At 39.4% G+C, this 26,881-nt stretch overlaps 1 protein-coding gene across 4 annotated transcripts in view; it reads left to right on the forward strand.

The window, feature by feature from the left end:
• PARP4 (poly(ADP-ribose) polymerase family member 4) overlaps positions 1–26,881 on the forward strand; it is a 95,810-nt gene that overhangs the window by 43,724 nt on the left and 25,205 nt on the right. For all 4 annotated transcript variants that reach the window (XM_070749764.1, XM_070749766.1, XM_070749767.1 and 1 more), the window contains exons 21-30: positions 1,619–1,756; positions 3,471–3,666; positions 4,822–4,892; positions 5,882–6,069; positions 11,493–11,592; positions 14,207–14,377; positions 17,078–17,158; positions 20,426–20,506; positions 23,201–23,296; positions 25,941–26,063. In XM_070749764.1, coding sequence (XP_070605865.1) covers positions 1,619–1,756; positions 3,471–3,666; positions 4,822–4,892; positions 5,882–6,069; positions 11,493–11,592; positions 14,207–14,377; positions 17,078–17,158; positions 20,426–20,506; positions 23,201–23,296; positions 25,941–26,063 — 1,245 coding nt within the window. The remainder of the gene's footprint in view (positions 1–1,618; positions 1,757–3,470; positions 3,667–4,821; positions 4,893–5,881; positions 6,070–11,492; positions 11,593–14,206; positions 14,378–17,077; positions 17,159–20,425; positions 20,507–23,200; positions 23,297–25,940; positions 26,064–26,881) is intronic.

The following is a 26,881-nucleotide window of genomic DNA, read 5'->3' on the forward strand; positions in this document are numbered from 1 at the left end:
TCTGGAGAATAGAGTGGCTCCCTCCTCTCTGTGGAAATCTCTCATATACCTGTATACAGCTATCATGTCCCCTCTGCCCCTCCTTTTCTCTAGGCTATCAATGCCCAGTTCCCGCAATCTCTCTTCATAAGTCTTGGTTTCAAGTCCCCTAATCATTTTGGTTGCTCTTTTCTGCACCTTCTCCAGAGTTTCAATGTCTCTTTTGAAGTGCGGTGACCAGAACTGGACGCAATACTCCAGATGTGGTCTGACCAGGGTGTAGTAGAGTGGTATTAATACTTCCCTGGTCTTGGAGTGTATCCCCCTGTTGATGCAGCTTAGGATAGTGTTGGCTTTTTTGGCCGCTGCTGCACATTGCTGGCTCATGTTTAGTTGATTATTCACCAAGACTCCAAGATCTCTTTCGCAGTCACTACTGCTAAGTGGGGTTTCTCCCAGGCTGTATGTGTGTCTAGGTTTTTTTTTACAACAACAAGTTGTTCTTGTTTTCTCATGGAACCTCATCAAATTAATCAACTAGACACTGTTTGAAAAATATTGCTCTGGTGTTGTATTTTTTTTTTTAAGTGAAAATCTAAAGGAAGATAATCCTTACTTTATCAAGTATGTGGAGAAGTATAAAGAGATAATAGAGCACAAGATATGGTAAATGATTTAGCTTTACTAGATAAATGGTCACAGCAATGGAAACTGCAGTTTAATGTTTCCAAATGTAAAATAATGCACTTGGGGAAAAGGAATCCTCAATCTGAGTATTGCATTGGCAGTTCTGTGTTAGCAAAAACTTCAGAAGAGAAGGATTTAGGGATAGTGATTTCTGACAGTCTCAAAATGGGTGAGCAGTGTGGTCGGGCAGTAGGAAAAGCAAGTAGGATGCTTGGCTGCATAGCTAGAGGTATAACAAGCAGGAAGAGGGAGATTGTGATCCCGCTATATAGAGCACTGGTGAGACCACATTTGGAATACTGTGTTCAGTTCTGGAGACCTCACCTACAAAAAGATATTGACAAAATTGAACGGGTCCAAAGACGGGCTACAAGAATGGTGGAAGGTCTTAAGCATAAAACGTATCAGGAAAGACTTAATGAACTCAATCTGTATAGTCTGGAGGACAGAAGGAAAAGGGGGGACATGATCGAAACATTTAAATATGTTAAAGGGTTAAATAAGGTTCAGGAGGGAAGTGTTTTTAATAGGAAAGTGAACACAAGAACAAGGGGACACAATCTGAAGTTAGTTGGGGGAAAGATCAAAAGCAATGTGAGACAATATTATTTCACTGAAAGAGTAGTAGATGCTTGGAACAAACTTCCAGCAGACGTGGTTGGTAAATCCACAGTAACTGAATTTAAACATGCCTGGGATAAACATATATTCATCCTAAGATAAAATACAGGAAATAGTATAAGGGCAGACTAGATGGACCATGAGGTCTTTTTCTGCCGTCAGTCTTCTATGTTTCTAAGATTTTAGGATTGTAAAATTCTATTTTACACTCACATACTTTTATCAGTGCCCATAGCTAGACAGATATGTGTGAAGAGATCAGGTTGCAATAATTCAGGTTGTCTTACAGCATTTTTTTTCTTTTTCTTTCTTGCATATTCCCTTAATTTAGAAAACAGACTGCAAAGCAGTGGTTTCCACAACTGAAGGCAGTTTCTTGGATGCTAGTGGCTTTTCAATGGAAATCCTGATTGGTGATGTATATTTGCCCAGAATGTGGGTAGAAAAACATCCAGATGAAGATAGCGAGGTGATTTTTTACAAATTATTTAAAAATATACTATGATATACTGTATAAATGGACCAAACTAGACATTTTATTATAAGTATGTCTTTGCATTTAAAATGTTGTATGTATTAGAAGGGTGTGTGTGAGAGGGTGATAATAATTAGGGAAGTCATGACCTTTAAAGCCCTACATGGCATTGGACCGTACTTGGATCTGTGTGCGTCATACAAAAATACATCACACAGTCCTAGACGCTTGAGAAGTGTTCAAGTTGTGATATTGTGATACAAAATCCAGCATATCGATCTTGTTTACTGTGTATTACTGGTTTTTGATTATGATGATGATGATAATAATAACAACAACAACAATAACAACAACAACAACAATAATAATAATACAGAATTAGAAGGGACTTTGGAGGTCTTCTAGTCCAACCCCCTGTTAAGACTGGAAACACTAGACTACTTCAGACAAATAATAACAATTATTATTATTATTATTATTATTATTATTATTATTATTATTATTAATTAGATTTGTATGCCGCCTGCTCCGAAGACTCGGGGTGGCTCACGACATTAACAGCAATACAATACAGTACAAATCTAATGTTAAAAATTAAAAAGCTAATTTAAAATACATTATCATAAAAATCATCCACTACACAGTCATACACACTCAATCCAACTACTCATAATACAGAAGTCAGAAAAGGGGGGGCATTAGTCCCCCCACACCTGGCCACAGAGGTGAGTCTTTAGCATTTTGCGGAAGGCAAGGAGGGTAGAGGCAGTTCGAATTTCCGGGGGGAGTTGATTCCAGAGGGCCCGGGCCGCCACAGAGAAGGCTCTTCCCCAGGGTCCCGACATTGTTTAGTCGACAAGACCCAGAGAAGGCCAACTCTGTGGGACCTAATCGGCCGCTGGGATTCGTGCGGCAGAAAGCGGTCTCGGAGATATTCTGGTCCGATGCCATGTAGGGCTTTATAGGTTATTCCCAACACTTTGAATTGTGACCAGAAACTGATCAGCAGCCAGTGCAGAACGCGGAGTGTTGACAAAACATAGGCATATCTAGGAAAGCCTATGATTGCTCTCACGGCCATTCTGCACAATCTGAAGTTTCCGAACACTCTTCAAAGGTATCCCCATGTAGAGAGCGTTGGTTATCCAACATCTTCTTAAAAACGTCTAGTGCTATGGCATGCAAAGCATTTTCAGCTATGATAAAATGTGTCATTTTATATGTGTTCATGTGCATGCATTTCAGACCCTTGGCAACTGGCTCACATTTACGACCAGTTGCAGCAACCCATGGTTAAAACGATTCTGATTAGCAATGCTTTTGGCTGGTTTCCAGTAATAATTGGCTGGTTTCCAGACAACCCCCCCCCCTCATTTGGGAGAGGGGATTCATATTTACCAACTCACAATTCACTTTATAGCCATGGTAAAAGCAGTCAAAAACTCAAGTCTAATCACCTGGTGCCTGAGTTTACAACCAGTCCCAGTTGTGGTTGTAAGTTGAGGACTTACAAGTATTTGACTTTGAGGATTTTCAGGATGCTGAATTCATGACACTTCAGGTCAGAGTTCTGACATGCCTGTCACTGAACCAGAGCAAATACCTGATTTAGTGACCTAAGATGTGTCTTCTGCCTTGGGTGACATCTGCTTATCATTTAAGATGGATGTTTTTGGTTGATATTTCCCCCCCATTTCCTTCCTTTTAGGCCTGCATGCTTGTATTTCAACCAGAGTTTGAAGATCCATTTGATCATTTAAGCCTCCGTGGTGAAGCTGTCATTTGCCTAGATTGCTCCAATTCCATGGCAGGTTCAGCCATCCAGCAAGCCAAGCAGATTGCATTACATGCTCTAAAGTCATGTCATTTGACAAGAAAAATAAGTGTAATCAAGTTTGGGACAAGTAAGACTTCGTGATGGAATTATGTCACCTTCTCTATTCTTCGTTTTGGTATAGGCCAGTGATGGCGAACCTATGGCACGGGTGCCGCAGGTGGCATATGGACCATATCTGCTGGCACGTGAGCCGTTGCCCTAGCTCAGCTCCAACATGCATGTGTGTGCTGACCAGCTGATTTTTGGCTCACACAGAGGCTCTGGGAGTGGGCTTTTGGCTTTCAGAGAGCCTCTGGGGGGTGGGGGAAGGCATTTGTTAAGTGAGTTTTGCCCCCTATTCCAGTGGTACCTCTATTTATATGCCGCCCCGAGTTTTCGGAGAGGGGCGGCATATAAATCCAATAAATTGAATTGAATTGAATTGAATTTACAAACTTAATTTGTTCCGTGATCAGGTTCTTAAGTAGAAATGTTTGTAAGAAGAAGCAATTTTTCCCATAGGTATCAGTGTAAAAGCAAATAATGTGTGCGATTGGGGAAACCACAGGGAGGGTGGAGGCCCCATGGAGGCTTTCTCCCTGCCTTTTCCAGCCCTGTTTCCTCCAAGGAAATTCCTAGAGAAGCCCCACAGAGGCTTCTCCCCGCCTTTTCCGGTCCTCCTTCCTCCCAGGAGATTCCTAGAGAGGCCCCACGGAGGCTTCTCCCCGCCTTTTCTGGCCCTCCTTCCTACCAGGAGATTCCTAGAGAGGCCCCACAGAGGCTTCTCCCTGCCTTTTCCGGCCCTGTTTCCTCCCAGGAAATTCCTGGAGAGGCCCCACAGATGCTTCTCCCCACCTTTTCTGACCCTTCTTCCTCCCAGGAGATTCCTAGAGAGGTGCCACAGAGGCTTTTCCCTGCCTTTTGTGGTTACAGTTTTGGAGGTTCGGGTTTGTAAGTGGAAAATGCTTCTTGAGAAGAGGCCAAAAAAATCTTGAACACACGGTTCTTATCTATAAAAGTTCGTAAGTAGAGGCGTTCTTAGGTAGAGGTATCACTGTATCTTTAGAGCTTTGTCCAGTTGATCATCCTACAATTAGCCAGGACTAAGATCTATGTTATCAATGAAACTTCTGAATTATGGGATTATGCTCTGATTTTGGCAGCTGTAATTATTACAACTTATGTTTAATAAAGATATATTGTTTATATATTAATATATCTAACCCTTTTTGCTCTTCTACAGATTTTGTAGAACTTTGTTCCAATCTTGATGATTCTCCTATGGATTCCATAGCTTTGAAAGAATTTATCACGGTAAGTGTATTATTAAACAAGGATGCCTTTGAATGCCAGTTGTCTAGTATCCCAAGGCTGGGGTATAGTTCCATAAAATTACAATCCTAAAGTTCCAGTTATGGTCAGCTATGGGACTTGAGGTTTGACACATCTGGGAGAGGATGGTTTTATTAAAAATATACTTTATTAGTTTATTAAGAAAAAGGAAGGGGGTACAGAAAGGTAAAAGGGATGCAGAGGAAAAAACATTTGTCAAAATAACATATATAAGTTGTTGTACTGTATATTCATTTCAGACATTTCAGACATTTAACTGTTAGTATTTATATTGGATTCAATATTTAGCGTTGTATATTCTTATATCTATTAAGTATGTTGATTTAAAGATAAGATAGTGTTTGGATATATATATTAAGAGATAAGTAGAGGAGTAGTAAGAGATTTGGATAGGAAAAGGGAAGAGGGGTAATACCTGCAGAACGACGTATTTTTTTGGTTATGTATAGTAGATATGTGTATTAAGAGATATTTGTGAGTTACGTTGTTAATAGGTTAAGAATAGTTATTTGAGAGGTTTAAACTCAGACAGAGAGTATGATTCAATTTTGGTCAATGTTGTTATTGTACATGTTTATCTTTTGATGTGGGGTGGAAGGTTCTCAGTTGGTTCCTGTTTTATTGTTTTTAACATTGGATAGCCATTTATACCACTTCTCCCAGGCCCTGTAGAACTCGGAATCATTTTTGTTTTGTATTTCCATTGTCATTTTGGATAGCTCACCACATTCCATAATTTGACTGATAACGTTTAAACTTGTCGGAATATCTTCTTTTTTCCATTGTTGGGCGTATGTTAGTCTGGCGGCGGTCAATATTTGGATAATAAGATATTTATCTTCTTTATTAATTTTCTGTCTGAAAATGCCTAGGAGAAACAGTTCTGGTTTAATTGTAATCGTTATCGATATGAGGATGGTTTTAATTTAGCTTTCATCTTTAATTTTTAGTCAGCTACGGCTACAATGGGAGATTCAAGCTTGTGGAAAGTACTGCGTTATCTGAGTTTGCTTTACCCTACTAAAAGCAAGCGCAGCGTTATTCTTGTGTCTGATGGACATATTCAGAATGAAGGCCTGACCCTGCAGATGGTAAAGAAAAATGCACTGCACACCCGAATATTCACATGTGGAGTGAGGTAAGCACAAAGTCAGTGACAACTGACATCCGAACAGAATGACAAAACATATTTGCTCCGAGTCCTCGGAGAGGGGCGGCATAAAAATCCAATCAATCAATCAATAAATAAAATCAATCAATCAATCAATATACAGTGTTCCCTCAATTTTCGCGGGGGATGCGTTCTGAGACCGCCCGCGAAAGTCGAATTTCCGTGAAGTAGAGATGCAGAAGTAAATACAACATTTTTGGCTATGAACAGTATCGCAAGCCTTCCCTTAACACTTTAAACTCCTAAATTACCATTTCCCATTCCCTTAACAAACATTATTACTGGTATTCACCATTGAATAAGAAATTTAGTGATCCTGATATTTATAAACATAATTATTTATTAACAATAATTGGGGGGTTTGTTGTTATTTATTTGCAAAAATTACTAGTTTGGCAATGACATATGACATCATCGGGCGGGAAAAACCGTGGTATAGAAAAAAACCCGTGAAGTATTTTTTAATTAATATATTTTTAAAAACCGTGGTATAGGCTATTCGCGAAGTTTGAACGTGCAAAAATTGAGGGAACACTGTACAGTGGCTGACATGGTGTTAACTACAAGGGTCGCCCAGACAATAATGCTTTTCCCCCCCTCAGGATACAGTAACGGTACAAATGCGAAACTTTAGATATACAGTGGTACCTCTACTTAAGAACGCCTCTACTTAAGAACATTTCTAGATAAGAACCAGGTGTTCAAGATTTTTTTGCCTCTTCTTAAGAACCATTTTCTACTTAAGAACCCAAGCCCGGAAAAATTTCCCAGGAAATTTGAGAGCGGCACAAAGGCCCAGCTAGTTTCCTGCCATTCCCCCTTTAATCCCAGCCATCTCAGGCTTTTCGGTGGCGCTTAAGGAGGCTTTGGCAGTCCAGAGCGAACGAAGCATTTTCCTTTCTCTGGGTGCTTGGAGAGGGAATAAATCTCTGCCAGCACTCAGAGAAAAGAAACACTCCCTTCGCTCTGGGCAGCGACTGTCCTCCTCCTCTTCTTCCTCCTCCTCCTCCCACCTAAATTCCGAGCTTTTATTTCTTTCCTAACGGGTTTGCACGCATTATTTGCTTTTACATTGATTCCTATGGGGAAAATTGCTTCTACTTACAAACTTTTCTACTTAAGAATCTGGTCGCGGAACGAATTAAGTTCTTAAGTAGAGGTACCACTGTATATATTTGATCTAGCAAATTATAGGCCAGCTTTCCTCTGTTTTAATGGTTTTAAGATGGGTGGAATTCAGCTGTCAGAATTCCCCAGCCAGCATCTACTAACTAGCCTGAGAATTGTAATCTAGGAATTTTAAAGTTGTTGAGGTTGAGAAACATTGTTATAGAAACATAGAAACATAGAAGACTGACGGCAGAAAAAGACCTCATGGTCCATCTAGTCTGCCCTTATACTATTTCCTGTATTTTATCTTACAATGGATATATGTTTATCCCAGGCATGTTTAAATTCAGTTACTGTGGATTTACCAACTACGTCTGCTGGAAGTTTGTTCCAAGGATCTACTACTCTTTCAGTAAAATAATATTTTCTCACTTTGCTTTTGATCTTTTCCCCAACTAACTTCAGATTGTGTCTCCTTGTTCTTGTGTTCACTTTCCTATTAAAACACTTCCCTCCTGAACCTTATTTAACCCTTTAACATATTTAAATGTTTCAATCACGTCCCCCCTTTTCCTTCTGTCCTCCAGACTATACAGATTGAGTTCATTAAGTCTTTCCTGATACGTTTTATGCTTAAGATCTTCCACCATTCTTGTAGCCCGTCTTTGGACCCGTTCAATTTTGTCAATATCTTTTTGTAGATGAGGTCTCCAGAACTGAGCACAGTATTTCAATTGTGGTCTCACCAGCGGGATCACAATCTCCCTCTTCCTGCTTGTTATACCTCTAGCTATGCAGCCAAGCATCCTACTTGCTTTTCCTACTGCCCGACCACACTGCTCACCCATTTTGAGACTGTCAGAAATCACTACCCCTAAATCCTTCTCTTCTGAAGTTTTTGTTAACACAGAACTGCCAGTTATAGGGCAGGGGTGTCAAACACGATTTCATTGTGGCCACATCAACGCCAGTGAAAACGAAGCTGCCCTCTCACGCTCCATTTTCACTGGCAGAGGCACCACGGGGCTGTGCTTCCAGGGTGGCTCCGTGGACCAGATCTAAGCATCCCGTGGGCTGAATCCAGCCCCCGGGCCTTGAATTTGACACCCTTGCTATAGGGCAACAACAGAGATTTCGCAGATAGACAAAAGCACCCTTTTAACCAGAAGGCAAATCAGTGAGGTTATATTAGCTGCCTTAGCTGCCTTTGATTTTATGGATGGTGTGTTTGGGCTGTATGACTGTTTTTAATAGGGTTTTTTAAAAGACTGTTTTAACATTGGATTTGTATGTGATGTTTTATTGTTGTGAGCCGCTCCGACTCCTTGGAGAGACGCGGCATACAAATCTAATAAATTATTATTAATTATTATTATTATTAGCCTTGTCAGGTAGTCCAGACAAAAAGTACAAGCAGGAATACAATATTGTAAGGTTACATTAACAGTACCTTGCAAGACTGAAAATATTTCCCTCTCACCTCTCCTTTTCCTCTCCAGAAAACTAGAGTAGGTCCCTTATGAAATGCTTCCCACATCATCTTTCCTTCTGTGGGTTGACAACTCTTTCACTTATCAGTGGCCCAGTCTGGGGCCCTCCTTCCTGTCTGCAATATAGAAACATAGAAGACTGACTGCAGAAAAAGACCTCATGGTCCATCTAGTCTGCCCTTATACTATTTCCTGTATTTTATCTTAGGATGGATATATGTTTATCCCAGGCATGTTTAAATTCAGTTACTGTGGATTTACCGACCACGTCTGCTAGAAGTTTGTTCCAAGGATCTACTACTATTTCAGTAAAATAATATTTTCTCACGTTACTTCTAATCTTTCGCCCAACTAACCTCATTTTCTCATGTTGCTTTTGATCTTCATTTTAACATGTTTGTTTGTTTGTTTGTTTGTCTATCTATCTATCTATCTATCATTGTTTGTTTGTTTGTTTGTTTGTTTGTTTGTTTCTTTATATTTCTATGTCGCCCAATCCCAAAGGACTCAGGACATACCATTAATCCTTGCTGTTTTTTCTGAACTTCTCCCGGACCGCCTTCTGCCGCACGAATCCCAGCGACTGAGTAGGTCCCACAGAGTTGGCCTTCTCCGGGTCCCGTCGACTAAGCAATATCGTTTGGCGGGACCCAGGAGAAGAGCCTTCTCTGTGGCGGCCCCAACCCTTTGGAACCAGCTCCCCCCAGATATCAGAGTTGCCCCCACCCTCCTTGCCTTTCGCAAGCTCCTTAAAACCCACCTCTGTCGTCAGGCATGGGGGAATTGAAATTTCCCTTCCCCCTAGGCTTATAGAATTTATACATGGTATGCTTGTATGTATGAGTGGTTCTTTAAATTGGGGTTTTTTAGATTGTTTTTAATATTAGATTTGTTTACATTGTCTTTTTATATTGTTGTTAGCCGCGCTGAGTCTTCGGAGAGGGGCAGCATACAAATCTAATAAATAAATAAATAAATAAACTTCTTGTCCCAACTCTTTGGATGCTCAACTTATACTAGTAAAATGCATAGTAAATATGATGTGTGCACTAATTTAGCTGTAAAGGAGTCTCTGTGTATTTTACTTCGCTGGTTGTCTCCAACTTTAGTGGTCAGTGCTCATTTCCGTTTCAAGGCCATTGAGTCAGTGTTGTTGGAAGACATTTCCACAATCTTGTGGCCAACTTGACATCACGCTTCAGGGCAGATTGTGCGGCAATAAGCAAAGCACTGTAACTATGCTCAATTTATATTGCATATAACACTCATGTAGAATATAAAATACAGTGATACCTTGTCTTACAAACTTAATTGGTTCCGGGACGAGGTTCTTAAGGTGAAAAGTTTGTAAGACGAAACAATGTTTCCCATAGGAATCAATGGAAAAGCGATTAATGCGTGCAAGTCCAAAATTCACCCCTTTTGCCAGCCAACGTCCCCGTTTTTGCACTGCTGGGATTCCCCTGAGGCTCCCCTCCATAGGAAACCCCACCTCCGTAAAGCAGGGGGAATCCCAGCATCGCAAAAACGGGTGCTTCACTGGCAACGGAAGTCCGGAGGTGGAGTTTCCCAGCAAAGGGAGCATCACAAAAACACCAAAGTCCTCGAAACCCCACCTCTGTACCTCTATGTTTTTGTGATGCTGCAATTTTGCTGAGGCTCCCCTTGCTGGGAAACCCCATCTCTGGACTTCCGTTGCCAGCGAAGCGCCCCTTTTTGCGCTGCTGGGATCCCCTGCAACATCACAAAAACACGGAAGTCTAGAGGTGGGGTTTCCCATGGAGGGGAGCCTCAGGGGAATCCCAGCAGTGCAAAAACGGGTGCTTCGCTGGCAACGGAAATCCGGAGGCGGGGCGTCCCAGCGGCGGCAGTGGGTTTGTAAGGTGAAAATAGTTTGTAAGAAGAGGCAAAAAAATCTTAAACCCCGGGTTTGTATCTCGAAAAGTTTGTATGACGAGGCATTTGTAAGACGAGGTATCACTGTATCAGAGTTGGGACCTTGGAGGTCTTCTAGTTCCCTGCTTAGGCAGGAAACCCTACATTACTTCAGACAATTGTTTATCCAAACTCTTCTTTAAAATTTCCAGTGAAATTAATTATAGACCTTTATTACAGTCAAAGACCATCAATATAATAAAAAACAGAACATCCAAGAACCATTTCAGATTCTTAGAATCTAGACATTTTAGTATCTCTTTGATCTTAGTAGCAGATTCTTGGGTGATAAATGTAGTCCTTGACTTACAGCAGTTCATTGACCATGCCACCCAAGTCAACAAAGACATGCTAGATGTTGAGGTTCTTGGACATCTGGAAACAAATGACTTACAGAATTCATGACTTTTGGCTGACCAACCAAAATTGACCCATTGTAAATATACAAAAGATGTACAGTGTTGGACCATTTGCAACATCTGGAGGCAAGTTGTTCCACTGATTAATTCTTCGAACCATCAGGAAATTTCTCCTTAGCTCTAAGTTGCTTCTCTCCTTGATTAGTTTCCACCCATTGCTTATTGTCTTACCCTCAGGTGCTTTGGAGAATAGTTTGGCTCCCTCTGCTTTGTGGCAGATGTTGGGTTACTGGAACAATGCTATCATATCTCCCCTAGTCCTTTTTTTCAGTAGACATACCCAGTTCCAGCAAGCAACTGCTGCATACTGCTGGCTCATATTTAAGTGATTGTCCACTAGGACTCCAAAATTCCCCTCGCTGTCAGTATTTCCCTGCTCAGATTGATTCTCTATTCCAGATTTTTATTTATTTTAAATGTTTACAAATCTTCTTAGTCCTACAGCAAATCGTCATATGCTGAGATCTATATCCCGCTATGGAACTGGAGCTTTTGAATATTTTGATGTGAAATCAAAATATAACTGGGAGAGAAAGGCAAGTATATTTTATTATTTTTTTATAAGCAGCATTCAGCTGGGGAATGAGTTGCATTATTTAATATAATTACCTACTTTTCAGGGCACTTCCATAGTATAACATTCCCTTTCTCTAGCCCTAGAGACCAATTTGAAGGTAATCTACTATCATTTTTTGGGAGGCAACCTGCTATGATTTTAATGTCAGTCCTACAAAGTCAGAGGGCAAGCGGGAACACCATAAGCCAAATCTTGCTCTTCTTTCAGCCAATTTGCAGTGTCCCATCTAGAATAGTACAACTCTGGAATGCGACAATATACAAACACATACCAGCAGTCAGAAGACATGATGAAAACGCCTTAATTTCATAACACATAGACATTTAACTGTAGTTTCAGCTGAGAAACAGAGATGAAGCTAAATCTAAAAATACTACATAATTCCTGGAAGTCAGCTCAGACAAATTAGCCATCAACAGGTACACAGAGATAAACAACATTTACGCAACATTCAAAAGAGACAATTAAAAAACCTAAAAGAGGAAAAAACTAAATCACAGCTCCTTGCCAACAATCAATACTCAGATAACTAGAGATTTCACCAGGCAATCAAACAAAATAATAATCAAGGAATTACCAAGGAGGCAATCAAGCAGATAAATATTATCCCAATTAAGGTTCCTTAATTGAGAAAAAAAAAACTTCAACATATAGAGTGCAAGCTATTCTTAAATTAACAAGCAATCCCCACTCCCTTTTATCATTGAAATGTTACATAATCAGGGAACCAAACATAAGCAACCAACCAAGCTCAAAAAAGCACCAAAGAGTTCTCTGGAAAAAAATAATTTTAGCCTTTGCATTTTTTACAATTCATTTATTTCCCAGTATTTTTTTTTATTTTTTTCCTCCACATCAACAACATACATAACATACATCACATGTATAGAAGTCAATATACATATATTATCGCTTAAAAACAATAGAACAGTAACCTAAGTTACATTCCAATTTTAATTTTATTATTCAATCCATCTCAATCTTCCCTCTCTCCACTCCCCTCTTTCTATCTAAGGTGGCTATTCTACCTCTAGTGCCTACTTTCTTACACATTCTTCCCCCTTTCCTACTGCCATCTCCTCTTCCTTCCTTCTCTACCTCTCCTTCTACTCTCTCTCCTTTCTCCCCTTCTTCCTCTTACACTCTCTAAATCCTTTCCTGAGTGGATAATTCTAATTACAAAAAAAAAATTCTTCACGTCTTGCTTTAAGTAATATCCATTTTAAGCCTTTAATCCTTCCAAATTCATCCAAGGTTAATTTCAGTCCCAGGAGATGGAGACCTTTTTTTTCTTTAAAAGCAAAAACAAGTCATCTACTATTTTGTATTTTCTCAACAGTTCCAAAACAATTCTCAATTGAAGATCAGCAGCTGTTCAGATAGCCTCAAAAAATCTTCCATAAATTATAACAATTCCAGCCAGCAGGTGTCTCTCTTTGTTAATCTGACAGTTCCAGCTTTTCCGTTCAGCAATATACTTTAAATATACTTTAGATATACTTTCACTCAATTCCAGATGAATAAAAATCCAACCATTTAAGAAAACCTCAGTACACTCTCTGAATTGGGCTTTAGTTATTGCTCCTTTAACATATTTCCTCAGCAATCTTCCATTAATGTTCTATGTGCTGAGTAGCCATTTAGTTTCCTTCATTTCGGCAATGTAACTTACCAACTTTAGTTTCAATTCTTCTCTCCAGCACTTAGTCTTCAAGCTTCTTTCCAGGTGACACCCAATCTTTAAAAGTAACAATCCTACCAGATGCAGCCGCCGCATCTTGGGCAATGGGTCATTTCCCAGCACCGCTGGTGGGGGTTCTTTGTCGGCTTCCTGGGGGATTTGCCACCTGTCCCAGGAAGCCCTCCTTCTTCACCACCCCTCCAGAGTGGTTCCGACCTGGTTCTGGATGAACTAGGTCCCCCAAGGAGTGTTGGGTATCAGAACTTCCTGTGGAGCATTGGAAACTCCATATCACCGCGGCATTTGGCCATGCCCCCCTCTTTTTACAATTCATTTTATTAAGTTCAAGACACTAGACTAATTAATCTAAAAAAAAGAGGGGTGGCCACCTATGTGAAAAAAGAATTAAAACCGAAAGAAATAAGAACAGATCCAAAAGGAAGATATATAATAACTGAAATTGAAATCAAAGGAGAGAAACTAATAAGTTAATATTTACGCCCCAAATCAAAAATTGAAACAATTCTCTAAAAAAATACATGAAATTCTACTTCAAATTAACTCTGAAAATGTTTGTATAATAGGAGATTACAATGGGATTCGTGGACTCAAATATGGATCATAAGACAGGAAATAAAAATAAAATTAAAAGACCCACTTTACCCATTACATTTAATAAAATGACAGAGGAACTAGATCTTATAGACATTTGGAGATTAAGACACCCAAAAGATAATTAATCTAAAAAAATATGGATGTAGTTAAATCTCTTGATGAAATTCCCTGTTTCTTCAAATTTGTTCTACTGTACTTTGTTGTGTATTTACTGTTCTATGTAAAATGATTTAACCAATGGAACAAATACTAATTTTCTGTTTCCATCTCTATGCAGGTGAAAAGCCAGACAACTAGAATGTTTTCTCCACAGTGTAGTTCTGTTTCCATTGAATGGCAAACCTATGATGAACGTGACCCTAAACTTAGTTTTACTCCTGCTCAGATATGTGCTCTGTTTAACCAGGAGCGTCTTCTAGTCTATGGATATATCTTCAATTGCACAAAGGTAAAAACTGTCCAAAGAAGCTTCTCTCTTCTTCCCAGTTTGAAAATTAATATATTGCCATTATCTCTTTCAATATGAATGAATAATGCATTTAATTTAAATAATTTAATTTACCATAAATAATAGGTATAATTTAAATCATATGGATTTTCCAAGAAAAAAAGCCAATCAGAAAACCAATAGAAGATTTTCTATGGTCAGAAATGAAATAGAAGCAGGGACAGAAAAACAGAAAAATTGCAATTGTTATGCATATATAACACTTTCCAGACCTTCACTGGGTTGGAAAGGGCTATAAGCAGGGGTGGGCAGCAGGCAGGACAGGGCGAAAATGAAGCTGTGTGCCCAGCTCTAACTGACCATCCGCCCTTCCCATCCTCCTCCTCCTCGGAAAGTGGCAGGGAGACCAGCACCAACAGGTGTTGCAGGGGGGCCATTTCCTCCCCCTCTTTTCTCAACAGCTGATCGGCACCCATTCTAGCTACCCAGCCTGAGGTGAGGGGGCACCCAGGAAGGAGAGCGTGGGAAACGCGAAACAAATTGTCAGAGAGCGACACTGGTGAGGTTGTAAGTGGAGAACTTAACAGTTCACTTGAATAATGATGATTGTTCAAGCCACTCCCAGCTGGTCACATTGCCGGCAAGCCACTCCTACCCAGTCACGTGACCACCAAGCCACAACCACAAAATAAGCCACACCCACAATGTGGCAGTAAAAAATTTGGCTGCCCATTACCAGCTATAAGGATCATCAGAAAGTTTTATCTTATATTTTTTAAAATCTACACATGCAAATTACACTTGTTATCGTCCTAGTTTCTGTAACAACAGAAAGTTGCTTCTGATCAACTCCTCCTTTTATAGGGTACAGTATAGGATTCAAAAAAAATTATTACTAGTTCTGTCGGCATGGCAGGGGAAGGATGCTGTAAAATCTCCATTCCTTCCCCACTCCCAAGAGAAGGTTACTGCCTATCCTCATAGAACAGGGGTCTCCAAACCTGGCAACTTTAAGACTTCTGGACTTCAACTCCCAGAATTCTCCAGCTGGCTAGAGAATTCTGGGAATTGAAGTCCAGAAGTCTTGAAGTTGCCAAGTTTGAAGACCTCTGTCATAGAACATAGCCTCACATTTGTATATTGTATTTGTAGCCTTCTTCTGAAGCTGTTCAAACCCATTGATATCTTTTTCAAAACACACCTGGAAATATACACAGTACCCTAGCTGTCGTCTAAACCCTGCAGAGCAAAGGAGAATAAAGAATTCACACCTTAAAATGTTTTGAACAAATTAGATTGGTTGCATAGTAAACCTTTTTAATATTGTAAGCCACCCAGAGTTACCCTGTGGTAAGAGGGACGGCTAATAAATTGTACAAATAATAAATAAATAGAACCATATAATTGCAAATAACAGCGGTTATAACATCACCTAGCATTCTCACATGCTGATTATGTCCATGAGCTGTATTAAACGAAACAGTAGATCGAGTACACCACAAAACTTGGAATTCATGGAGCAATGGAAAACTATGGAAAATGTTGTATTTTCGCATGGAATCCTCAACATGAACAGATACTTCTACTTGCTCCCATACCAATTTAATTCATAGTGATGTCAGCCACTGATTTGAGCTTCAGAATATACCAGGTTTAAGTTAGCTTTGAATTTATACATAACAGCTGCTTTCATTCATTCTGCTCTGATCTATTCTACAGCAGTATATGATAAACAGTATATTATTTGTTTGTTTGTTTGTTTGTTTTGTCAAGTATGTATTGGTAGTATACAAAGACATAACAATGTTTATATACCCTCAAAATGTTGCTACAGGGCACTGCACACCAAGACAACTAGACACAGGAACAGTTTTTCCCCAAACGCCATCACTCTACTAAAAAAATAATTCCTTCAACACGGTCAGACTTTTTACTAAATCTGCACTTCTATTGTAGTAGTTTTCCTCATCATTCCTATCATCCTTTTCCTCCCACTTAGGACTGTATGACTGTAACTTGTTGCTTGTATCCTTAAGATTTTTATTAATATTGATTGTTTCTTCATTGCTTATTTGACCCCTATGACAATCATTAAGTATTGTACCACATGATTCTTGACAAATGTATCTTTTTCTTTTATGTACGTTGAGAGCATATGCACCAAGACAAATTCCTTGTGTGTCCAATCACACTTGGCCAATAAAATTCTATTCTATTCTATTCTATTCTATTCTACACGATACTAGTAAGAGAGAACCATTAGGACAGGAGATGGAAGGCACACTGGTGCACTTATGCACGCCCCTTATTTCTGCTTCCTTTCTGCTTACTAGAGTGTTTAAAAATAGATATTAGATCAAGCTGTAATTAATGCAAAGCCTGCTTTGAAATTCCGTACTAACCATAGCTTTATATTTTAACTTGCCCAACAATCTCAAACCTTGGCAAATTATACAGCCATTATATTGTCCTAGAGTTAAAACTTTTTAAAAATGGTTTGGTGCATTCACATAATTAAGTCACAACAAATGTTCCAGTCTACCAGCAGATGTGTCTATATTAGCATTACCTTCTCTGTAAGCAGTTGCTTTTCTGTAAAGTAATAGATAAACATGCTGTTACCATGATGTGTATGCCACCATTCTTAATTTTAAAAAATAATAAATTAAGATGAATATTCTGTTTCCCCCCCTCTTTCAGGCCATTTTAAAGGCACAAGTAAATAATCAGGAATTGCATACGTTGGTGTCTACATCTGAACTACAGAAGACTACAGGAACTGTGAGTTAGGCATTGATTGCTCAAACCATAAACTTGGCTCAAGCTCTTGATTTAATGTTTTGAAATGGAGCATTTGGGTCCCTTCTGTTGATGAATATTTTTCCAGTTACAATGCAGTCATAGTTCCCTCTAAGCTGAGCAGTGAGCAATCGCTCACTTAAAAATCACCATCAACTCAGAGTTTTTCAAACCTGCCCAGAAGCCGAGAGGGAAAGAGTGAGAGGGAAGGAGAGAGAGAGGAAGAGAGGAAGAGAGAGAAGATAGAAAAAAGAGAGGAAGGAAAAGAGAAAGAAAAAGAATGGGAGTAAGGAAGAGAGAAAGAAAATCAAAATCTAGTTTGAAACTAGCTCAACTATTTAAGTGACATTTTGATATTGATAGAGTTGCGCTATTACGAGCTCACTGTTATAGACACACAGTACAGTATTTTATTTTGAAATTCTCTGAGGCAAAACAGGGTGGGTTTTTTATTTGTTTGTTTGTTTGTTTGTTTATTTATTTTTTCTGTGCCGCCCAGTCCCAAAGGGACTGCCGCTCAGACACTATACTTTTCCGCCCACCCCCCAAAAAAATTAGAGGGAACACTGCCAGACAGTATAATCCCTATATCACTTCAGACAAATGCTTGACAATCTCTCTTTAAAAACCTCCAGTGTTGGAGCACTCACAAACTCTGAAAGCAAGTTGTTCCATGGATTAATTGTTCTAACTGTCAGAAGGAAAGCAGATGGAATGAACCTAGATCAGAAGAGCCATAATAACAGGTTGGGTTAAGAAGAATAAATCAGTTGAAGCTGTCTGCTATACACAGATTTGGTCATCTGGAAATTTAAATATTTATTTTATTTATTTCTTTATTTATTTTGTCCAATACATAATACACATTGAAGAGAAAGATTTGTAATAAGTAAAGAAAAGAAAAGAATAGAAGAAAAGATATAAAAGTATAGGTGAACATATTAGAAAGGAAGAAAAGATAAATGAGATAAGGAGAGACAATTGGACAGGGGACGGAAGGCACCCTGGTGCACTTATGCACGCCCCTTACTGACCTCTAAGGAACCTGGAGAGGTCAATCGTGGATAGTCTAAGGGGAAAATGTTGGGGGTTAGGGGTTGACACTACTGAGTCAGGTAATGAGTTCCACGCTTCGACAACTTGGTTGCTGAAGTCATATTTTTTACAGTCAAGTTTGGAGCGGTTAATATTAAGTTTGAATCTGCTGCGTGCTCTTGTGTTGTTGCGATTGAAGCTGAAGTAGTCATTGACAGGTAGAACGTTGCAGCATATGATCTTGTGGGCAATACTTAGATCGTGTTTTAGGCGACGTAGTTCTAAGCTTTCTAGACCTAGGATTGATAATCTGCTTTCGTAGGGTATTCTGAGATTAGATATAGCTCCATCATTGGACTGCTCTCATTTGTAGTGTTTTTGCTCCAACAGCTAGATTGTTTGCATCCAGCAGAATTAATCTTTCAGAGTAATCCTTTTACTCTGAAAGAAACTCTCATTCCAGGCTAAATCAAATCTTTATTATGATGATTGAGGAGCGTAGAAAAAGTAAAAGAAAAACGGTTAATAATTTTAAAAGCTAAAAATATGTAAAATAGACAAAGTGACAAAATACAAATTAAAAAAAACTATATAAAGTCTGAAGTTAGTTGGGGGAAAGATCAAAAGCAACATGAGAAAATATTATTTTACTGAGAGAATAGTAGATCCTTGGAACAAACTTCCAGCAGACGTGGTAGATAAATCCACAGTAACTGAAGTTAAACATGCCTGGGATAAATATACTGTATATCCATCCTAAGATAAAATACAGAAAATAGTATAAGGGCAGACTAGATGGACCAGGAGGTCTTTTTCTGCCGTCAGACTTCTATGTTTCTATGTTTCTAAACAGATTAAAATATTAAGTAAATATATTAAAAACCGTAACAATTTATATAAGTATTCAGCCTGACTGTTTGATCTCAGGTGCTTCCAGGAGTCTTATCTTGAGAGGGCGAATCTATGTTCTAATACCGCAAGCTCTTCAGCAGATTTGGGAAATTTGGCAAATAAGAAAGATTACCTTGATGGATTTATGCTGGAGCTGTTGCCTAGGCAACAGCATCTGCATATCTGCATCAAGATCATCTTCCTTACTCTCTACAGGAAGGAAGGTACACCAAATATGTGTTCGTCTGAGAGTGTATGCGTTTTTCAGCCGAGGACAATTTAACACCTGGATTGGGGATGAAATGAAGGCCATTCCATTGAGACATGACATTTACAATGGTTACAGGCAATTGGACAAACAGTTATATGGGACCATGATGTCTATTTTTTATTTATTTTATTTATTTATTTATTTTGTCCAATACACAATGAGAGTTTTAGTGGGTATATACATACAATGTTCCCTCAATTTTCGCGGGTTCGAACTTCACGGAAGGTCTATACCACGGTTTTTCAGAAATATTAATTAAAAAATACTTTGCGGGGGTTTCCCCTATACCACGGTTTTTCCCACCCGATGATGTCATATGTCATCGCCAAACTTTCGTCTGCCTTTAATAATTTTTTTTTTAAATAAACTTTAATAAATAAACATGGTGAGTAATAATCTGAATGGTTCCTAAGGGAATGGAAAATTGCAGTTTAGGGGTTTAAAGTGTTAAGGGAAGGCTTGTGATACTGTTCATAGCCAAAAATAGTGTATTTACTTCTGCATCTCTACTTCGCGGAAATTCAGTTTTCGCAGGTGATCTCGGAACGCATGCCCTGCGAAAAGCGAGGGAACACTGTATATATATACACATAGTAAAATACATGATGAAGGTTATAGAGGAGATACTCATAGTAAAATATATCTATGAAAGAATAGAAAAGATATAGTAATAGAACATATCAATGAAAGAATAGAAGACGAGATATAGGAATAGAAGAAAGGAATAGGAGATTGCTGCAGCCTTTGACTCTGAACTGGGAGCTTTGGAAGCTGTATATGGCCAAGATATGTGAAAAGCAGTTGCATCACTGATGTTGCCAATCCAGAGGTCCAGACGATGCTTTGATACACAGGCAAAAAGAGGCTTTAAAACATTTGTCAGCACAAATGCAGCCTCGTCTCTGATGATATAGGGAGAATAATTCTTTTCCAATACACTGTTTACACTTGGACGCAAACTGCTCAATATACATTTGACAAAGCCAAACTATTTAATCATTGTTTTAATAGTACTGTACTAATCGCAATGTCTTCTTTTGTACCTGGTGCAGATACTCCACAAACTTGCAGCAAGAGCCTTTATTAGAGAGTATGAACAAGGAATGCTTGATGAGAACGAAACAGAACATGAGGTGTGCTCCCAAGAAAATAAAAATTCTGTAACACTGTATTTATCATCCATTGTAATTATGACTGCTACCTATAAAATTGCTATGATTCTCTTATGGAATTAAATTAAGTTTTCTCCTATAAACCTGGGGGTTTTCAGGTTTTTATTTTTATTTATGCTGAGTGGGTTTTTTTTTTACATCACCACATACTTTTAACTTGTTATATTTGTGCATCACCACATACTTTTAATTGTTGTTATATACTGCTCAAATAAAATAAAGGGAACACTCAAATAACACATCCTAGATCTGAATGAATGAAATATTCTCATTGGATATTTCATTTGCACAACTATTCCATTTGCAAAACAGCATGTGAAATTGATTGTCAATCAGAGTTGCTTCCTAAGTGGACAGTTTGATTTCACAGAAGTTTGATTTACTTGGAGTTATATTCTATTGTATAAGTGTTCCCTTTATTTTTTTTTGACCAGTGTATTTGTCAGCCATCCAGAGGATGGGTTTGCTTTTTTTTTTTGATGGGTGATAGTCTAAATTTTCTAAATAAATAGAATAAGTTTGGAACAAGATACATAATGCTGAGGCTTTTTCCCTGTACAATGGCTCTGTACTGCTATTTCCCTAATATGTTATAAGATTTATAGATGTACAGTCATACCTCGTCTTACGAACCTAATTGGTTCCAGGGGGAGGTTCGTAAGACGAAAGGTTCGTAAGACGAAACATTGTTTCTCATAGGAAACAATGTAAAGTCAATTAATCTGTGCAACCAAACCCCCCCCCCCCCCCGCAAAAAACCCGCTGCCACCCGGCTGTCACCTTTTAAAACAGCCTGGGGGCTTCTCAGCGACCTCCCGAACGCCAAATGCCAAACCCGAACTTCCGGGTTCGGCGTTCGGGAGGCCGCCGAGAAGCCCCCAGGCTGTTTTAAAAGGTGACAGCCGGGCAGTGGGGCTTCCCAGCAGCCTCCGAATGCCGAACGCGGAAGTTTGGGTTTGGCGTTCGGCTTCGGGAGGCTGCTGGGAAGCCGCCCGGCTGTTTTAAAAGGTGACAGCTGGGCTGGGGGGCTTCCCAGCAGCCTCCCGAACCCCGAACTTTTGCCGAACTTCCGGGTTTGGGGTTCGGGAGGTTGCTGGGAAGCCCCCCAGCCTGGCTGTCACCTTTTAAAACAGCCGGGCGGCTTCCCAGCAGCCTCCGAACACCGAACGCGGAAGTTCGGGTTTGGCGTTCGGCTTCGGGAAGCTGCTGGGAAGCCGCCCGGCTGTTTTAAAAGGTCACAGCTGGGCTGGGGGGCTTCCCAGCAACCTCCCAAACCCCAAACTTTTGCCGAACTTCCGGGTTCGGGGTTCGAGAGGTTGCTGGGAATTCCTACCTCATTCCATCTTCCGGCACTTCAGAGGACCTCCTCTTCCTGTTTGCAGAGTGGTGCCGTTGTGCCTTGCCAATCACTCTTGTCCTTCCCAGTCAGTCTGAGAGGGCAGATCTTATTCTCATATTTTGTAATTTCTTAGTATCCCGAGTCCTTCAAGATTGGGATGCATAGAAGTTGAATTAATAAATAAATAATAGCACACAAAGAATGTGATCCTATGACTCATTTTGTTTTGTTTTATGATATTGTGCTTTAATGAACAAAATACATTTGGCAATAACATAGTAATCACAATATGGTTTAAAACATGCTTGAAAATATATTTTAAAAACTATAAATGAAATGTTGAAGATCTGCCACTTCAGGAACTAAACCAATTTGTATAGAAGTTACTGCCATAGCAGAAATCAGGATGAAATATTTTTCTAGCCTGGCTCCCTGTTGCGTTCATATTGGAGGCACTGTTTAAGACATCTGGGTTGAAAGAATTAACTAGTGACATTACTGTTGCCCAGGTGATGCCCGTGGGTGCTCCTTAACTGCGTGGGTCAGTTAAGGAGCTGGAGAGAATGACAGGAGCTCACACTGCCAGGGAATAGCACTCAGGTTTTGAACTCAGCATCCTTCATGGCACCGGACCAGATTATCTCAGGGACCGCCTTCTGCTGCACGAATCCCAGCAACCAGTTAGGTCCCACAAAGTGGGTCTTCTCCGGGTCCCGTCAACTAAACAATGCCGCTTGGCGGGACCCAGGGGAAGAGCCTTCTCTGTGGTGGCTCCGGCCCTCTGGAACCAACTCCCCCCAGAGATTAGAATTGCCCCCACCCTCCTTGCCTTTCGTAAGCTGCTTAAAACCCACCTCTGCCGCCAGGCATGGGGGAATTGAGATACTCTTTCCCCTTAGGCCTTTACAATTTTATGCATGGTATGTCTGTATGTATGTTTGGTTTTTATATTAATGGGTTTTTAATCGTTTTTATTATTGGATTATTATTGTACGCTGTCTTATTATTGCTGTTAGCCGCCCTGAGTCTCCGGAGAGGGGCGGCATACAAATCCAATAAATACATAAATAAATAAATCCTAAGGATATGCGCCACGGTACTCCCGCTAGCTGAACTGTATATCACTGATAAAGTTTATAGGCAAAGCAGGAAGTAACAGGATGCCCTTTATATATTTTGGAGAATAATTCCTGAACTCCTATAAATGTAGCTATGGTGGCTGGAGCTTGTAAGATTTGTAGTCCAAATTATCTTGCAAATATCCCATTGCTCATCCCTGCAAACTATCTAACATTTGCTTGGATCTTACTATTTAGATGAAAAGAGAACAGCTGAAGTCCAACGTCATTGAGCTCAGCCTGAAACACTCCATTGTGACCCAGTTTACAAGCTTTGTGGCAATTGAAAAAAGGGTATGTATGGTCATCTTCAAACCATCCTGCCCCCATTTCCCACCAAGATAGTGGTGAATTATGAAATCTGGGAGGCATCAGAACATGTAGTCTAAATTATCTTAATTTCACTGAAAATTAGGTAAAGATTCACTGTGCACTAGAATAGGTAGATTCATTAAAGTACAAGTGAATAGTAGTGATGGGCAAACCCAACAGTGTTCGGCAGGTTCGGACGAACTTTACGCAAAATTCGACCGAACCCGAACTCGAACGGGGAATCCCTCCCACGAAGAGATTCCGGGGGTGGAGCTTTGATGTCACCGGCAGGTTGCTAAGGACGCCAAGGTGATCACTTCCCAGCTCCTTCAAAGGGAGGTCTTCACGTAAAAATAAACATTGTTATTTTTACGTGAAAGGACGCCGCAGTGGCACTGCAAGCAAAGGGTGGTCCTTTCATGTAAAAATAAACATGTTTATTTTTACATGAAAGGACCGCCCTTTGCTTGCAGCGCCGCTGCGGCGTCCTTTTCCATAAAAATAACAATTTTTATTTTTACATGAAGATCTCCCTTTGAAGGACCTGGGGAATACCTCCCACGAAGAGATTCCGGGGGCAGAGCTTTGACGTCACCGGCAGGTTGCTAAGGACGCCAAGGTGATCACTTCCTGGATTCCATGGAATCCAGGACGTGATCACCTTGGTGTCCTTAGCAAACTGCTGGCGATGTCAAAGCTCCGAACGCCGAACACGACCCCGAACTTTGCCCAAAGTTTCAAAAAAATTCGGGTTTGTGTTCGGCATACCAAACAATACGGACCCAAATTGTGCGAGTTCAGTTTGCCCATCACTAGTGATTAGTGATTAATGCTTGCTTTGTAGCACTTGATGCTTCACCAAAAATCAATAAAAATCCAGAATAGTGGTGGTTGGATGGCAGCCATGATAACCAGTACTGCCGGAAAACAATTAAAGCTTTGAGGAAATGGGAGGATGCCAGCCATCAGAGACACATACTGAAGAAAACGATACCTCTGATTATAAATGAAGGAGTGAAGCAAATTAGAAAGAGTAAAGGATGAGAGAGAATAGTATGTATTCGTGCTGAATGCTAAGAAGAAGAAAAGTACATGTTCGTCTTTTGTGGGCTTGAAAGTATGTGACCCAGAGAAAAATTTAATAGAATATAATAGAATATAATAAGTAATAACAATAAATTATAAAACCTGAGTTTAGTGGTGAAGAGTAAAGTTCCAGTAGGCCATAATCAACGCTAGGAAATATTTAGGTCTGAACTACAATGCGATGGTACATTCATCCTGAGCCATCTGATCAGCAAATGAGAAATTGTATTGAATTGTTTTAACGGGAAAACATTTTTCTGTTGAACTTCAGGAATACATTTTGTTTTTTAACTGTTGTAAAGCAAGAAAGTTGCCATGTTTCTAAATGGACTGCAGATTAGTTGCCAGCAGAGAGAGAGAATTATTTCAGAAATCATTACTTTCTTTTAAAAAAAAATATTTTTATTAGTTTTTTTTAAATGTGCAATAAAACAAGACAAACAACATTTAACATGTAAAGGAGCTACATTTGCTCCGCTAAGTTTTCTTTCAGTCTAGTTGTATACTGTACCACTTTTCATTCAAAAAAGAAATCCATGATAGCTACTGTTTACTACTGTTTAGTAAACAAAAGAGATGAACAAACAGCTGAGAAAAGTAAGCCCTTTATACCCAATATTTAGTTAATATTCAGTTAATAAACAATCTAAAACTTACTATAATTTTTAGAAACAGTTGAGGAATAATAAAATAGAATAAAATATTATTTTCATTTACACTTTGCACAATTATGCATAAGTAATCCTCAACTTACAACAGATCATTTATGACTGTTCAAAGTTAAAACTGCACTGGAATAAAAATGACTTATGACCATTTTTCACACTTTATGACCATTGCAGCATCCCAAAGGTCACCTGATCAAATTTCAGACGCTTGGCAATTGATTCATATTTATGAGTCTTTTCAAACTTTCTGACACCCAAAGTCAATGGGGAAACCGGATTTACTTAACAATCGTGTTGCTAACTTAACAACCACAGTGATTCACTTAACAACTGAAGGAAGAAAGGTCGTAAAATGGGGCAAAATTTGCTTTACAAATGTCTCGCTTAACAACAGAGGTTTGGGGGCTCAGTTCTGGTTGTAGGTTGAAGACTTCCTGTACCAACAGCACAACCTTGCAGAATTTCTCAACCGCTGGGACATTTGTAGTCTTGAAGTTCACACATGTGGATGGAGCTCAGGTTAGGGAAAGGCCTATTCTCTCAAAACGACCATCCATTTCGTGTTAAACCAACAAAGTTAAGGAATCTGACAGTTGTAACTTCAACAGAGATGAGGTTTGGGTAGTGCGATAGAGGAGCTGATTCTAAGAGAACCGTTTTTTAGCTTTTCAAATTCATTCCAAGGCACACGTATTAGCTGCTATTATTCTTAGCTTTGAATATTGAGCAATCTTGATTCCTTCTTTTTTTAAAAAAAATATATATATTTTATTGGTTTTGCACATAAGGTTACATAAAACAAACATAAAACAGTGCACAGTGCATGCAATCTTGATTCCTTCTTGTGTATTCTTTGGGTATTTCTCCATTAGGAGGCAGATGAAGATCAAAACAATGATACTTTAGATCACTTGGAGCCTGTAGCTACGCATGATGTCGATATTTTACCCTACATAGAATATTCAACAGAAGAAATGATGGACAATGGAAGTAAGGTAAGTACAGTATATTGTTCCCCACTTTGAATATACAGTGATCCCTCGTTTTTCGTGGGGGATGCGTTCCAAGACCACCCATGAAAAATGAATTTCCGTGAAATAGAGGAAAGATTTTTTAATGTATTTAATAATAATAATTTAATAATAATTTATTAGGTTTGTATGCTGCCCCTCTCTGAAGAGTTTTAAAACCCACCCTTTGCATTAAACAGTCATTCTATAATGTTTCTCAGCTGGAACTACATGTGATATCCTACCAGTTTATTTAATAGAGCACAGTAGTACTGTAGAAGAATTTTATGAATTTTAAATGGATGTAAAATTTTCAGTGGATTTAATAGATTTAAGCCCCCTTTGAAAACCCGTGAAGTAGCAAATCCGCAAAAGATGAACTGCGAAGTAGCAAGGGATTACTGTAGTGTGATTTAATATTGCTTCTTCGGTAAAGATAAAAAATCTTCCATTGATACTGGGACTCAAATTCTCCAAAATTTTACAAGGACCTGCGGCGAGATTTCAATACTTTTGCTTCCGCGCATGCACAGAAGTAAAAAATTGTTGAAAAACACCAAAATTTCACTTGTGTGAGCGTCTTCATGTGATACTTTGCTTGTTGTGCATGTGCAGAAGCCAAATCTCATGTGCGCATGCACAGATGCACATCGGGGGTGCACGGCTGTGTGCGCATCCCAAAAATTGTTACCGGAGTGTAGCACCTGACTATTTCGGTACAGACCATCACTGATCCTAATCCTGAAAGGTCCTGGTCTGATTGGCCTTTCTCCTCCCCATTGTCCTCTGAAGCCAACAACGTC

Source organism: Erythrolamprus reginae, chromosome 4 (genome assembly GCF_031021105.1).
Source record: "Erythrolamprus reginae isolate rEryReg1 chromosome 4, rEryReg1.hap1, whole genome shotgun sequence".
NCBI lineage: Eukaryota > Metazoa > Chordata > Lepidosauria > Squamata > Dipsadidae > Erythrolamprus > Erythrolamprus reginae.